Raw genomic sequence first — 15,582 nt, 5'->3', positions numbered from 1 at the left:
CTTATGTATGGGATTCTGGAAGTATTGACAAAAGCAAGCATGATTAATATGTTAAAATTATGTATACTGTATTTGAATATTCACAAAATATTTGAGGGTTGGATCTCTAGCTATTAAAACTGTCTATCAATTTCTACTTAAAAACCTCTTCACAGATATTTGTTTTCTATCCCAAGGCAGAATACTAGCATCATTAAACCACATAAGGATTTGTCATTAACTTCAAATAGGCTAAGATTCTAAACAACTTGCCTGCTCCGTGCCAGATTCAGTAATTTCTCCCTTGGCTTCCAGGGGATTTCAATCACAGAAACTCCACTGATTGAGTTTGGACATAAATTATGACCCAGCTCCACCCACATAAACAAAACATAACATTGTAATTGCTTATATTGCAGCACTGTTCTGGGCCTTGTATGAACAACAGTCCCAGAACTGAAGAATTTACAGTTTTGTCACAAGCAAAGAAAACAAAGAACAAAAAAGGCCATTAACAAAAGGAAAGATAATGAGAAAACCTACATTTGCTATGGAATTTCTTCTTATTCAACGGGATGTATACAACAAAAATGTAGGCAGTAAAAAAACCAAATACGGATGTGTGACAGTCTGAAAAGATAGATGTAAGAGAAGGAAAAAAGAGCAAGGAATATTTTTACTACACAAGTCAGAGCAGCAAGAAAGCCATTATGTTAGTGGTAGAAGTGCTATCTAGGGGAGAACCTTAGTTCAGAGAATATTTTCTTGTTCAGAAATATTTTGAGTTGTACCCAAATATTGACTTGAAATTGCCACTTATGAGAAAAGCAAGTTTGGAAGTGACTAAATCTCCAGCATTTCAAGCATTGTTATGCAGTATTCAGAGATTCTTGTTTTGGGGGTTGAAAGGGTAAAAGGAAAGAATCCAGTATTCCCAGAAAGTCCTCAAGTCCTCTACTGGGACAGACAAACCTTGTTTGCTTTGCTACATCTACCACTACAGTGGCTATTCAGATTTTTCTGTATGTAAGGGAGTATGAGCTAATAAAATTAAATCAAAGATGTTTACTTCACCTACCACTTCACTTTGCAGCATTGGGCAAATCACTTAACTCTTAGTCAAGACAATGTTTGCGTGATGGAGTACTTGTAGGAAAATTTATTCCCTGGTGTTTCAAGGCAGATTAGGTCTACATCAAGTGCCTGCCATAAAAGGACTGTCTTCCAGAATATAAATTTCTGGACTTAGCCCCATACACACACCTACAATATACTCATGTGATACGGAGTTTGAATACACATGTTCTGTTTTTTTAAACCAGCAACCTTTTAATACCAATAATTGGAAAAGGAAACTATGTTATATTTCGTCTGTTCAATGTATACAGAACAGTACAAAAGAGACAGAAATACTTTTTACCTTCACATTCTCCTGGCCCTGTCTGTTGAGTGGTGTAGAAGGAGTAGAAAGAACAGAACCATTATTTTCTTGTACATTCATTATGCCAGAAATAAATTCCAACAGTTGAACCTTTAATGAAAAGATGAGAATAAACTTAAATATGAAAATTACTAGAAAGCAAAAGTAGTATTAAAACCTGGTGAAACTATGTGTCTGCCAGTTTGCTAGTGTTTTGAGGTTAACGCAGCCCTTACAACCTAGTCTTGGTTTTAGTCTTTAAAAGTACAACTGCTTTAGTAGAGAAATGAGCCATAAGATTCAAATTAACTTAGAGATATCTCTAACAGTTATGTAATACACTTACACTAAAAGCAGCTGCTTATGTTTTGGCGAACATTTAATACGTTATACCATGTTTAGGAAAAGTTTATTAACCCACCCAAGTTCTCCGTCTTCCCCATGAAAACAGTAAGAAAAAAAAAATATTTAAAAAAATCGCAGTTTCCATGTCCTTCCTGAACTTCAGTTCTCCTTATAATCTCTTTTATGCCCAGTAATCACATGAGTGTTTGAGTGTAGGTTCTCTGAACCTTTAAGGAAGTAGGCAAGCTGGCTACAGGAATACTTGTCATAGAATCATACAATAATTTAGGTTAAAAGGGACCTATAGAGATCATCTAGTACAAACCCATGCTTGAAGCAGGACCAGTTTGACCAGGTTGCTCAGTCACATGCTGAGCCAAGTTTTTAATATCTCCAAAGATGAGATTCCACATCTTCTCTGGGCAACCTGTTCCAATATTTCACTACTTTTTCATGAAGAAAGCTTTTCATTCTTACTAGGGCTAGAAGGTAAACAGTTTTAATCATGCTATAACTAGTAATTCATGGCATGTTCATAATATACCTCAGTTCAATTAATGTTCAGGTACTAATATAATTAAACATATATTAAATTCAGAAGATGAAATAAACAGTAATTTGTTTAAGTCTGCAATGCTGAGAGTGGGCAGTAAAAGCAGACAATTAACTCCTCTCTAATTTTCATTATAAGCTAGAAGTATATGCATCTAAATCCAACACTCACTAATTTTTTTCAGTATCAATATCCTTTGTCTTTTGACCTTTCCATGGTCTAGAGAGCACAGAATCAAATAAAATCATGTGGAATGCTTGTGTTTCAAACTTATCTTAATTGCTACTCACATATATTTTTAATCCAATAACAGAGATTAATCAAATTCATTTTTCATAGACTTTGATAGTCTAAGAGTGGAATACACACTAGAACTTCTCTAGCCTAGAGCGTGGCGTCATATGCAGTGTCACAAGAACATCTGAGCTGCAACAAACTGCAACAGAGCTGCTGACTGAATGGCTGAAGTGGAACCTCTGCTGGTTTCTGGAAAAAACTAACATGGATCTACACGTAGTATAGGGAAGTTTTTGCTTTTAAAAGCATGGTATTTTTAAAATGATAGCCATTAAAAATATTTTGACTGCATATCAACATAGAACCAAACCTCCATGACACATGTTAATCACTAAGCTTTGTTACAGTCTTATCAAATCTCTACAGTTCATTTTTCATTTCCATTTCTGGCAAAGACTAATGTACTCATAGAAGAGCTGTGGGACCCACACATCCAGCAGGACAACAGAAAGACATAATTTTTGAGTGAATTTAAGATCTCTTTAAAAGATTTAGTAATTTAAACTCATCTTCCCCAATAGAAGAGCAAAGTAGCTTGTGAATAATTCAGAGCTCCTCTGTATATTTAGAAGTGTCATAAATCCATAAGCAGAATCAAAAATATGTCAAAACAATATCAGAGAGCAAACAAACAAAATACTTACAGGGGCTATGCTTTCATCTTCAGATACAAGTCCAAGACCATAGCACTTCTGACATATGTCTATTAGATCTAACATATTGCTTCTTGCTAAGAAGGCATGATAGGTTTTTTTCAGGTCAGCATAATTTTCAGGTTCTTTCATGTTTTCGTATGATAAACCCAGTTTGTCATGTAACAAATATTTCCAAGTTTCCAACACATCACTAAGGGATACTGTGAAATCTCCATGGTGCTAACAGAACAGAAAAAACAGAAATATGTTTTGTATTCAGCATAGCTTTTAAAATAACTTTAAAACAAGCTGCATATATATATATTTTTTAAAAATATTGTAATCTAAATATTTAAGTTTATAATAAACAAGGTCTTACTTATACTTGAAGTTCTTCCAGTGTTTTGCCTTTGCAGTTGAGTTTTGTTATATGCAGTATTTGTTCCTGATCTTTAAAATACCAGGTATCTATATTGAACTTTACTCATAAGAAAAGACATATTGACTTTTGCAGGACTAGTGCTTGCATAAAGTTATTTATCTGCAGAAATAGTTTTCAGCATGGCAGGCATTTACATCCCAAAGGCAGTAAATAGAGCTCAATTACCTTGCTTCAAGCAGTAATCTGGGAAAACATATGTCAAAAAAAAAAAAAAAAGAGCTTTTTTTCCTGTGTTAGGACAGTTATACTTCAGCATAACATTGATGGTGTTGCTACATAGATCTAACAAATATATTAAAGCAAGGTACACCTATCTGTTACTAGTACGATAACTAGTATTAATCATAGAGCATAGGCTACAGTCTTATACCCAGCTTCTGGCCCACTCTCCCTGTCAAAATTATTAGCTTACATTCCATGTGCTCCTCTGCCTTCTCCTCAACCTCCAATAAGAAGAGAATTACAGCTTATCAGAAAATTAGCAGAATTAATAGAGATTAATATAGAACTAATTTAAAAGAGCAGATGAAGTAGGTAAATGACAACAAATACATGGGCAGCAAAAAAACTAACAGCATTTTACTAGCAACTGAAGAACCTTTTCCTATTCTAGGCAAAAAAGAAAATTCAAATTTATCACAAAGAAACTTAAGAGGCTTGTATCACAGTTAGAAGTCCCTTTCTTCTTCCCACCTCGAGAGAAGTGCTCTCTTGACCTTTGGTGGACAGAAGCAGAAAATAAATCAACAGGAATGACTAAAATCATGTTTAATTTACATATTAGTTTATCATATTTTTTTCAACACATTTACATCAAAGTGGGGACATCTGCTATTACTACATTTATATGTAGGGGTGTATTAAGTAATCATTCCTAAGCACTTCTTAGAAGAGTGAATACTTAATTGTAAAGCAATAAGCTTGCAGTTTTGTTGTGCAGTTCTAAACTAAAAGGAAAAAAGGGAATAATTTTTTCTTAAAAAGTTATCTCTACATGGGAGAACAGAAGACGCTAAGAATGAGAGAGACTGTATGTAGTCCATAATACTACATGTAATCTCATTTATGAAGCAGAAGTAACTAAAGAACCAAAGTTGTTAGCAAACCTGGCATGGTTGGAGGTTACAAGGATGGCAGCAGGGCACAAATGGCAAACAAAAAGTTGAAAGTGTCACAGCAGATAGGAACAGATAGTGGAGCTAGAATTCACAGAAATTTAAAAACAAGCTGAGTAAGTGACAAAACCCTGTTATTTGAGTCACAAACTGAGTGATATGTTACTGAAGGAAGTAGGATGCAAGCCAGCTACCATCCAGTTGTATCAGTAAGAAGCTAGAGGAGAGAGCAGTTATTGCTGCACTCTAAGAAAGAAATAGTTAGGTACAATGCATAATCCTATCTGTTTAATCCCTGACATTGTCTTTTTTATTTTCAGTAAAGTACTAGTTTTTTTAAACCAAGTGATTCACAGTTTTGAGTGGGGTAAAAAAAAAAAAAAAAAAATCAGCTCACTGAGCATCAGACACTTTTAATTAAGTTTTCCAGTTCAGCGTGTGGGTACAAAGAACTGCAAGAAACCCGAGCCTGTCTCCTGTGGCTGCCAATAGAGGAGATGAGCATATCGTCAATGGTTAAAGACTGCAACATTGAGGAAGCCAGAAAATCAGTTTCAATCCCTGTAAGCCAAGCTATGCATACAAAGAAAGAATTGCTTTAAGATGCTATTTATATAAGTGAAAATACACAGTAGCAGAGAATTCTGCTACTAGTTAGATTGAGCTAAAGGTAACAGAGACAAAACACAGGGTCTGGGATGCAGGATTACATACATATTTCTGGCCTCTAATTCAGAATTTGGTCCTTTATTCACTAATTACTACTTAAGTTGTTTTTCATCTCTTGACCACTGACCCTGGACTTCCACTCCTGTACTATTCTCTGCCTTTCCAAAATTCTAGCTAGGAGTTGCTAACCTCCCTACACACCCATACCTCATTATATTCTGTGCCTGTTTTCACCTTACTCCCAAATCTTGGTGTCTTATCCAATGTCCATCACAATCTCTGTTTTCTCATAGCCATGTTTATTGCAGATCTTTTCATACTACCATACTCTACATCCTCCTGATGCCAACTTTCCCACCACCACGTCCTCTTTCCCCTGAAATCTGTGACTTCCTTACTACTTGCTCTTATCCGCTCCTCTTTCACAACTAGACTCCTCATTTTCATCCACACCCTGCTCTTTGATCTATATACCAGTCCCCACTTCATACTGTTAAACTTTTTCAGCTGAGGTCCTTCTATTTCAGTTAGAGCTCAGAATACATGCCACAAGGAATTTTGCAACTGTAGCAAATTTTCCAGTTTTCACCAAGGAAACAGAGTTCATACTACTGGTATCTAAAGCGTTCTCTGGTATATGGCAGCAAAGAAAAGCAATATTATACGGTCACGTAATTCATTATGTAACATGATATAAATGCCCTGTGACTGAGTGACAAGCCTTGCTTTCCTATATCAATAACGGCAGATAACTCCTGTCTAGTGCGAAGGTTTAATTTTATTTCATGGCATTTTCACATTAAGCAACTTTAACGTGGATAAAATAATTACCTACAAACACCATTAGCAACTGAATACAAAACTAAATACAAAAACAGTTCAGGAGCAATTCTAATAATTTAAGTTGTTCCAGCCCAAAAGATCCCTCCTTAGGGCTCTAGCATACTTAGCACAACTTTCCCAATAGACCTGGTTAAATATACAATTCCAAAGTCCTGAAAGTTGAGTATTTTGATATTGCCTAGACAAAGAAGTAGGAGTGAAAATGAAAGAGTACTCATGCATATTACTTTCAGAGCACTTTTTTGCCTTCTCATTTGTCCATGGGTTACGATAATTCAGCACTATGAACTTGCATGCTATTCCACAGATTACCAGAATATTAAAATGGCATATATGTTTTCTGAAAAGCACTTGTTTTCCATTTCAGCCCCTCAAAAAATTAAACATGTAGTCATATTATAACCCAATTTAAACAGATCAAAACAGCAGTAGGTTGGAAGAAAAAAAATGTCAGTTTCTCACTTTGTTTTGAAACAAAATCCACCAGAGTACCTAGTTAAAGTACAACTTCAATATAGTATCTAATAAATCAAAACCTTTCCTTACCAGACCAAGGACCTGCAGAGATTAGCAAAGTTTATATTAGTGCTGCAAAAATATTTTAAATCCAAATAAAATTGCGCTCCAAATATGATCAGGTGCTCACTGTAACAGTGTGTTCTGTTACTTACACAGTTAATTTGTCAGGAGTCTCTTGTTTTAAAATTAATTTAAAAAAATGTGGTGTTTTGCAGTAAGCATATGCCAACTGACTAATAACTTAAGGAAGTTAAAAAAGTTCCATACTTTCATTCCAGGATAAACATTGCAAGTATTGTGTTTCATAGGCATAGAAACAATAAAGTATTATATAGCATCTTCACTTCTTGGTAGCACAGCATGTTAAGTTTCCTTGGACTCTTGTTTTCAAATGTCTGAAATCCAGTAGCAACATTTCATGCCTAAAGTCACCATTTTTTAGTATTTTGTAGGTATTGCAAGCTTTCTAGGGCTAACTACGTAACAAAGCAGCTTTTATTTTGACAGAAAATTGTTTTAAGAAACAGAAAGTGATGTGTATTTCAGCAATATCATGTTCTCTCATGCCTTCCCCAAACAAATAGTCACTAACCATTTTTGGAATATGTGTGTTCAAAACTGCTATGCTTAACCACCACCCAGGTGTCGTCTCTAGTTCTGTTATTTTCAGGCATGCCCCTAGACTGCAATATTGTTGTCTGGGATTGCCCCGGCATTGTGCAATTCTGCAGTCTTGTCACCTCTGGTCGTACTGAGCCTTCACTGCTTGCGTACACTCTCGTACAAGAGAGAACTTCCCAAACTGTGGTACATAAAGTACATTAAAGTAGTATAAAGCAACATTTTGAATAAGTTTCTCATTCCACTGAATGCTGATAGTGCTGTGCACAGATTTAGAAACTGGTTGATATAAGCACAAGCATATAGACATAAGCATCTGATAGCAAAGCCAGTGAAGTTACAGGCCAATATCCCAAGCTTAAAGAAATGTCAGTATACATTGCGTGGGTAATTGTTTGGGACTGAACACTTTTTTTTGTTTTGGTTTTTTTTTTTTTTTGGGGGGGGGAGGGGTGGTTCAAGGGGAAAAATACCAGGGTCAAAGAGAGTAGATTTATGCTCTGTTTAAGGAGGACTGTATGGAGGACTCTTTAAGGAGCTATAGCATGTATGGGTCAGTAGAACAGTTAGTAGTTGCAACAATAGGATCCTGAAACAGACAAAGTAAAAATTGTAGTTATCCAAGCAACAAACTATTACTTTCTAAAGTCTACACTATCAACCATAGCAGTAATAAAAACAAGACAGAAAATTTAGCACACTCCTGGTTAAAAAACAAACAAACAAAACAAAACCACCACACACCACCACATTCTTGCTTCCCCTTCCACCCCTCAACACAGAAACCTGTAATACTATAGAGAACGGGGGTGGCAGGGAGAAGAGAAAGTCCTATTCATAAGCCTGGGAGGATGCTTCAAGATTTAAGTAGCAAGAGTTTTAACACAGTTAAAACAACTCCAGCTGTTAAGGAACACAAAAATACAAGAAACAGTAACTTAACTACTTATGATTTGGTTACACAGGGTATGGGAAAGACAGTAGAATGGTTTCAGTGTCATTTGCTTTTAAAAAAATCCAATGAAATATTCATTACTTCAACCTTTTTTCTACAAAACTTCAACCTTTTTTCTAAAAAGAGCCTGTCCCTTATAGAGAAGATTACTCAGCACTGGCGAGACCAAATCTGAGTACTGTGTCCAGTTCTGGGCTCCTCAGTATGAGGGAGACACACTGACATATTGGAGAGAGTCCAACAAAGTCCAGCGAATCATCCACGAAGATGATTAAGGGACAGAAGCATCTCACATATGAGGAAAGGCTGAGAAAGCTAGGGCTGTTTAGGCTGGAGAAGAGAATGCTCAGGGAGGATCTCATCAATGTATACAAATATCCCAAGGAGGGTGCAGAGAATATGGAGCCAGGCTCTTTTTTAAGGTGCCCAGTGGCAGGACCAGAGGCAATGGGCACAAACTGGAAGAAACATAGGAGGTCCCCTCTGAACATCAAGAAACTGTTTTACCATGAAGGTGACCAAGCACTGGCACAGGTTGCTCAGGGAGGTTATGGAGTCTCCATCCTTGGAGATATTCAAAAGCCATCTGGACACAGTCCAGGGCAACTGGCACTAGATGGCCCTGCTTAAGGAGTAGGGTTGGACAAGGCAAATTCCAGAGGTCCCTTCCAAACTCAACTATTCTGTGAAAAATCAATCATACTGAAGAACAGCCAAGTCAATGTCTCTTGGTAGCATCATTACAATGTGTTACAACCAACATAACATATAAAATTGCTACAAAGTTGGTATGAGTCTCTCATTACTAAAAGGGAGACAGTTACAATAGTTTAAAGGAGTAACACTGTAAAACAACTTTGCATTTTTCTTTATTTGCCAACATGGAAATAAGAATATTTGGGAAAACATTTCAAGAAATACAGGATACTGAACAGAACAAAGTATTCTTCAGACAGTACACAAAATGCACTCATGGAAGCACAGGTTAGAATTAAACCATACACCAAAACTGATTTAATACAAAATTGGGAAGAGACAAATTTCTAAAGGGAAAATGTATTTCTAAAATCAACAGCGAAGCACTTGTTCCTCCAGTCTCACGGTCCTAGTGCTAGAAGAGAGATTTACAAAACATTTAAGACAAGTCTGAGAATTTAAATTCACAGACTCAGGTGAAACAATTGTTTTATATGATGTCTCAGTTTCCCCCACTACTAGCTAAAACAGCCATGATCTGAAAATGACAAGTGATTATTTGTCCTAATAACCTGTCTTCTATCCCTCCTGATCCACAGGTGCAAATATAGTCAACTTAAGGCAATTACCCTCAACTGAACTTAAACTTGAGAATTATTATTTCTATTTCAAATGTTAAGAAAGGTTCTTCTTCTTGAAAGTTTTCCTATATTTTAGACCTATACTAATCAGTCTAGGTAGAAGGTATTAACTTTCACCACAGACCATATGCCACTTGTCTTTATGCCGTATGGCTACAACTGTGCTACAACACAAAGTATTTTCAGAGGAATTCAAAGTGTAGATTTTTTTTTTGTTTGTTTTCCCCCTTTCATCCCTGCTATTTAATCAATGTTTATCACACTGTTTGCTACCCTTATTCTTGGTGAAATTTAAGACTAATAAATTATAAGACTTTTAAACTTTTCTGGAGTTCTCCAAAAAGCTTTGTTATTTTTCATTTCTACTACAGGTACAGGTAACAGTTAAAACACCAAATCCATTAAAATTGTCCAGGCTCCTAAAGAAAGAGAATAGGTTTTTGTTGTTTCTGGTAGTTTGGGTTTTTGTTTTTTTTTTTTTTTCAATCCAGCCAGTCAATAGCCTGTTAGTATAGTTATTTTTCTTACAGTAATTGACTTGATCATAATAGACTTCTGTGCTACAGGTGTTATGTTAACAATACAAAATTATCATACTTAAATCAGAGACCTAACAAGGGTCATGCCTACAACTGTAATACTCTTCATCTTAGTTTGAAGTTTCAGTGCTGAACAAAATAAAACAGTCATATTTTACTCTAACACTATAAACATCAAAATGGACATCCAATTGAAGAAACTGAACTTCAGAGGCAGCACATACAAGTGCTAAAATAGTTTTAATCCACATATGCCAGACAAGGTTTAGGCATACTGCTATTTTTCTTATCAGACCAACTAGTGTAATCAGAAAAAAAAAAAAATGGTTTTGAGCACTTGGTCTTTCTTCAGATTTGAAGTAAAAGTGGTATATTTCAAAATTAAATGAGCTGAAAATAATGGCTTTAATTTTTGTTAGATCATCTCTGAAAGAAAAGATACTTTTAGAGGTAAGGAATTTTTGCTGGAGGGGAAAAAAGGAGAAAGTGGAATAAACTAGTTACCTCTAAGGAAAGGAAAGAGCTTATTGTAAGCTGTTAGGAAAGAAGTAGCAATGAACCATAAAAATACCATCTTTATCATGTCTGTAATTTTTGGCATCCAACAGAATAACACATTTTAGTTCCCAGAGTTGGCTTTGGAAAAAATGTTTGTAGTTCTCCCTTGAGAATCACAACAAACACAACAAACAGTGATTGCTTCCACAGGTAGTTTTGCATTATTGTCCTTTATCAGTTCTCCAAGAGTTCATTTTCATGCACAATAATTTTCTAGTTTTACCTACACAGGTATTGTGAGGTCACTGGGATCCTGGCTGGAATATATCACATTCTATGAAGTACAAATGCAGAATCTTGGGATTCTAATATTTCTGCTGTAATGTTTATTACAGTGGGAATGAATTGACCAGTTTTATACTTAATGTTTCGACAAGAGATATCCCCATTCTGCATAATTTAGACTACAAAGCTTTTTCTGATGATGAATTCTGTTATGTTAAAGAGTGGTTCTGGAAATATTTCTTCCAAGGTATAAGCATCTTCCAGTACAAGTGGTAATTTTTTAAATAATACATTGCAACTAGGAGTGCACAAACTGAACCAGGTTTTCTGTTTGTTTGGGGTTTTTTGTTGGTTTGAGGCTTTTGGTTTTGGTGTGGTTTTGTTGTTTATGGTGTGTTTTGGTTTTTGTACTACATGTTTAATTTACCATGCAACATTTGGGTAAGTCTTCCAACCACGGTAATTTGTTTCCATCAATAATTAAGCTTATTGACGTATAAAGATATCTTTAGATTATCAAAGTGACTATTGCAATTGTTCTCATTAGATGAGACACATGCAAAAGCCTGTCTGTATGTTGCAACAGTTTTTGGTATGTTTCAGATGACTGCTAATGCCCAACCTTTCAGCTGTGACAAGCCACAGTGCTTCTTACAGAGACACTTAAGGGTTACATCTCCTATCTATCATTTGACAGACACTTCTTGCACACATGCAAAGAAGGCCCTATATTTCCTACTGATAGTGGGTGCACACTAACAACTTATATGTATAGGTCTTCATCTGATGAGCCTCAGGAAAAAGCCAAGAATGGACTGCTGCAAGCACAACTCATGCAGCCTATACCAAATCAGTTTTATACTCATATTCTTCTCATGTCATTCCAAAGCATTTTCAGAGCACTCAGAAAAAAGATGCATCCCAAATGCCATAGTTCTCCCACTCTGATCTACAGCACAGAAAAAACATTTGATAGAAATAAAGAGAAGTTATATGATCAGGAAAAATACACTAAAATTTAATATTAAAGTTTAGAACTCAGATATACACTTAAAATACTTCCATCCTCCCGTCTGTCTTGCAGTTCTTTTTTGAAGCCCTGATTCAACAGTCTACTTAATCATATTAATTTTAGTGCCTTGCTGCATCTGACCCTCAGTTAAAACAACAATGAAGTGACCAAAACGGCCATTTCAAGTAGGTGCCTAAGCAAAAAGTCCAGTAAGTGAACCAAGTTTGAGATGTACTAAGTACCAAGAACATACTGAAAGAATGCCAACCTGTTTATTGACTTCAGCCATTGACAGTTGCAACACCATCAGCATGCAGTCTGCTCCACATACAGTAGTCCTTTCAGAGTTTGAAAATAAAGGCCATTGTCTTCTGAAACACTTGATCAAGTTTAAAATTTTGTGCTGGAAAGCAATCATTGTCTAGAGAAGAAGACAGAAATAATTAAGAGAAATAAAAATGAATATAACTATGCAAGAAGCCTATGCACATCTTCACCTTCTAATAAGCTGTGAAAATCCTGTTTTATCTTCTTGCAGATCAAGTTCCTAGAATAAATTCTTTCCACTAAACCAAAAGGCTAGTGAGACTCACCTCACTATAACAGAGCAACTATAAAGATAAGGCGTTAGAAGTGCTTATGTATGACATGTCTTCATGAAGACCCCTTACTTTCCTTGTAAACCATGCCAACATAAAAGAATAAACGTTATCACAAATATGAGAGTCTTTTGTCTCCAAAGGCAGCCAGTCTGAATGCCCCAGAGAGTGTCTTCTGCACTATCCACATTCACTACACATTCAGACCAGTATCTATCAGAATGTTTTAAACCTGGAAACAAGAGATTTAATATCTCTAAGACTTATTAGCAAAAACATCTCTAAATGCTTTTGTTACCTATACAGTTTTTTTTCTTTTTTTTATTCCATAAGTCATTATCTCCCCTATTTCCTTTGGCAATGAGTTTCAGTATCAGTTTTGAATTTGACTGCTTCATGCTTTGGTGGTTTTCACCTTCTTGCATTTGTCAAGACATAGGTACATGAGACTTAGAAATTTGCCTTCTTTCAACTTCTTTCCTGAAACACAGTTCCCTAACACTGCAGTGACAGTACAGAAGCAATACCCATACCATTTACTTTCAGAACACAAAACCAACGTTTCCCCTTATTTCACCTAGCTAAGGCACACTCCACAGCAGTTTTTCATAGAACCATAGAATGCTTTGGGATGGAAGGGACCATTAAAGGTCATCTAGTCCATCCCCCCTGCAATTGGCAGGGACATCTACAACCAGATCAGGTTGCTCAGAGCCCCATCCAGCCTGGCCTTGAATTTTTCCAAGGATGGGGCATCTACCACCTCTCTGGGCAACCCGCTCCAGTGTTTCGCCATCCTCATTGTAAAAAATTTCTTCCTTATATCTAGTCTGAATCTACCCTCTTTTAGTTTAAAACCATTACCCTTTGTCCTGTCACAGCAGGCCCTGCTAAAAAGACTATCCCCATCTTTCTTGTAGGCCCCATTTAAGTACTGAAAGGCTGCAATAAGGTCTCCCCACAGCCTTTTCTTCTCCAGGCTGAACAACCCCAACTCTCTCAGCCTTTCCTCATAGCACAGGTGTTCCATCCCTCTGATCATTTTTGTGGCCCTCCTCTGGACCCGCTCCAAAAGGTCCATGTCTTTCTTGAGCTGAGGACTCCAGAGCTGGACGCAGGGCTCCAGGTGGGGTCTCACCAGAGCAGAGTAGAGGGGCAGAATCACCTCCCTCGACCTGCTGGCCACGCTTTGGATACGGTTGGCTTTCTGGGCTGTGAGAGCACATTGCTAGCTTATGTCCAGCTTTTCGTCTATCAGTACCCCTAAGTCCTTCTCCACAGGCCTGTTCTCAACCCCTTCATCCCCAGCCTGTATTGATACTTGGGGTTGCCCCAACCCAGGTGCAGGACCTTGCATGTGTCCTCATTGAACTTCATGAGGTTCACACAGGCCCATTTCTCCAGCTTGTCTAGGTCCCTCTGGATGGCATCCCGTCCCTCAGGCGTGTCAACTGCACCCCTCAGCTTGGTGTCATCTGCAAACTTGCTGAGGGTGCACTCGATCCTGCTATGTCATTGATGAAGATATTAAACAGCACTGGCCCCAGCACAGACCCCTGAGGGACACCGCTTGTCACAGATCTCCATTGACCACTACCCTCTGGATGTGACCATCCAGCCCATTCCTTATCCACTGAACAGTCCACCCATCAAATCCATACCTCTCCAGTTTAGAGAGAAGGATATTTTGGGGGACTGTGTCAAAGGCCTTACAGAAGTCCAGATAGATGACATCCATAGCTCTTCCCTTGTCCACTGATGTAGTTACTCCATCATAGAAGGCCACTAGGTTGGTCAGGCAGGACTTGCCCTTGGTGAAGCTGTGCTGGCTGTCTTGAATCACCTCCCTGTCTTCTATATGCCTTAGCACAGGTTCTAGGAGGATCTGTTCTATGACCTTCCCAGGCTGACAGGTCGGTAGTTCCCAGGGTCCTCCTTTTTACCCTTTTTAAAAAAATGGCTGCAATATTTCCCTTTTTCCAGTCCCCAGGGACTTCACCTGACTGCTATGACTTTTCAAATATCATGGAGAGTGGCTTGGCAACTACATCAGCCAATTCCCTCAGGACTCTGGGATGCATCTCATCAGGACCCATAGGCTTATGTACATTCAGGTTCCTCAGGTGGTTGTCAACCTGATCTTCTCTTATAGTGGGAGGACCTCTGCTCCCTGATCCCCATCAAATGGCCCATTGACTCAGGAGGTGTGAGGAGAGAGGTTGCCAGTGAAGACTGAGGCAAAGTTGTTGTGTGCCTCAGCCTTCTCCTTGTCTGTTGTTACCTGCTTGCTGCTTCTGGTCATCATTTTTTGGTGATTCATATGATCGGGAAAAATGATGAAGTGTGGGAGAGGGCAAGGAAAACAGGAGTCATCAGGTTACAAGGAAGACTAACAGCAACAACAATTACTTACTGTCCAAAATGTTTGAAGGGGGCAACCTACTTTATTATTCTACATTGACATGAACACGCAGGCTACAGAAGCTGAAACAGGTGGGCAGGTACAAGTCAGCGCGGGGCAGACAAAAATCTCTCCGGAGGCATTTCTCTCTCTCTCTCCCCTCAGTCTGAGAGGTTTCCAAGGGACAAGACCTGTCACTCCCAGCGAGTGCCCAGCGAAACAGTCCAAAGAAGCCAAAAAGCCGGCGAAACAAGCCCCAAATCCTATAACCCTAAGAACTAACGTTACCGCCTCCGCCGCCCCCGTCCCGCTCCCCGAGCTGTGGCCGCCTCAGGGTGCCCCCTCACCGCGGTCCAGCCTGGCGCAGCTCCCCCGCCTCAGGTACAACGCGAAGCCGCGGCACCCCCGCCTCTCCCAGGGGAGGCCCGCAGCCTTTGCGGCCCGCCCGCAGACCGGCTGGAGCGCTCCTGCTTTTCAGCGGGGCTACCGGCGCGACCGGCAGGATAGAACTGCCGGCA

General features: G+C 38.2%; 1 protein-coding gene across 1 annotated transcript in view; it reads right to left on the bottom strand.

The window, feature by feature from the left end:
- Positions 1-12,482, bottom strand: part of PARPBP (PARP1 binding protein) — a gene marked incomplete at both ends in the record, with an annotated part of 51,175 nt that extends 38,693 nt beyond the window's left edge. The window contains 3 exons of the mRNA XM_082311152.1: positions 1,393-1,510; positions 3,239-3,469; positions 12,333-12,482. Of these exons, the coding sequence (XP_082167278.1) occupies positions 1,393-1,510; positions 3,239-3,469; positions 12,333-12,482 (499 nt within the window). The remainder of the gene's footprint in view (positions 1-1,392; positions 1,511-3,238; positions 3,470-12,332) is intronic.
- Positions 12,483-15,582: the final 3,100 nt, after the last annotated feature.

This window comes from Platalea leucorodia (assembly GCF_965183815.1).
Source record: "Platalea leucorodia genome assembly, chromosome: 4".
NCBI lineage: Eukaryota > Metazoa > Chordata > Aves > Pelecaniformes > Threskiornithidae > Platalea > Platalea leucorodia.
Note: the sequence above shows the minus strand (reverse complement) of the source record. Positions and strands in the feature narration are given on the sequence as shown.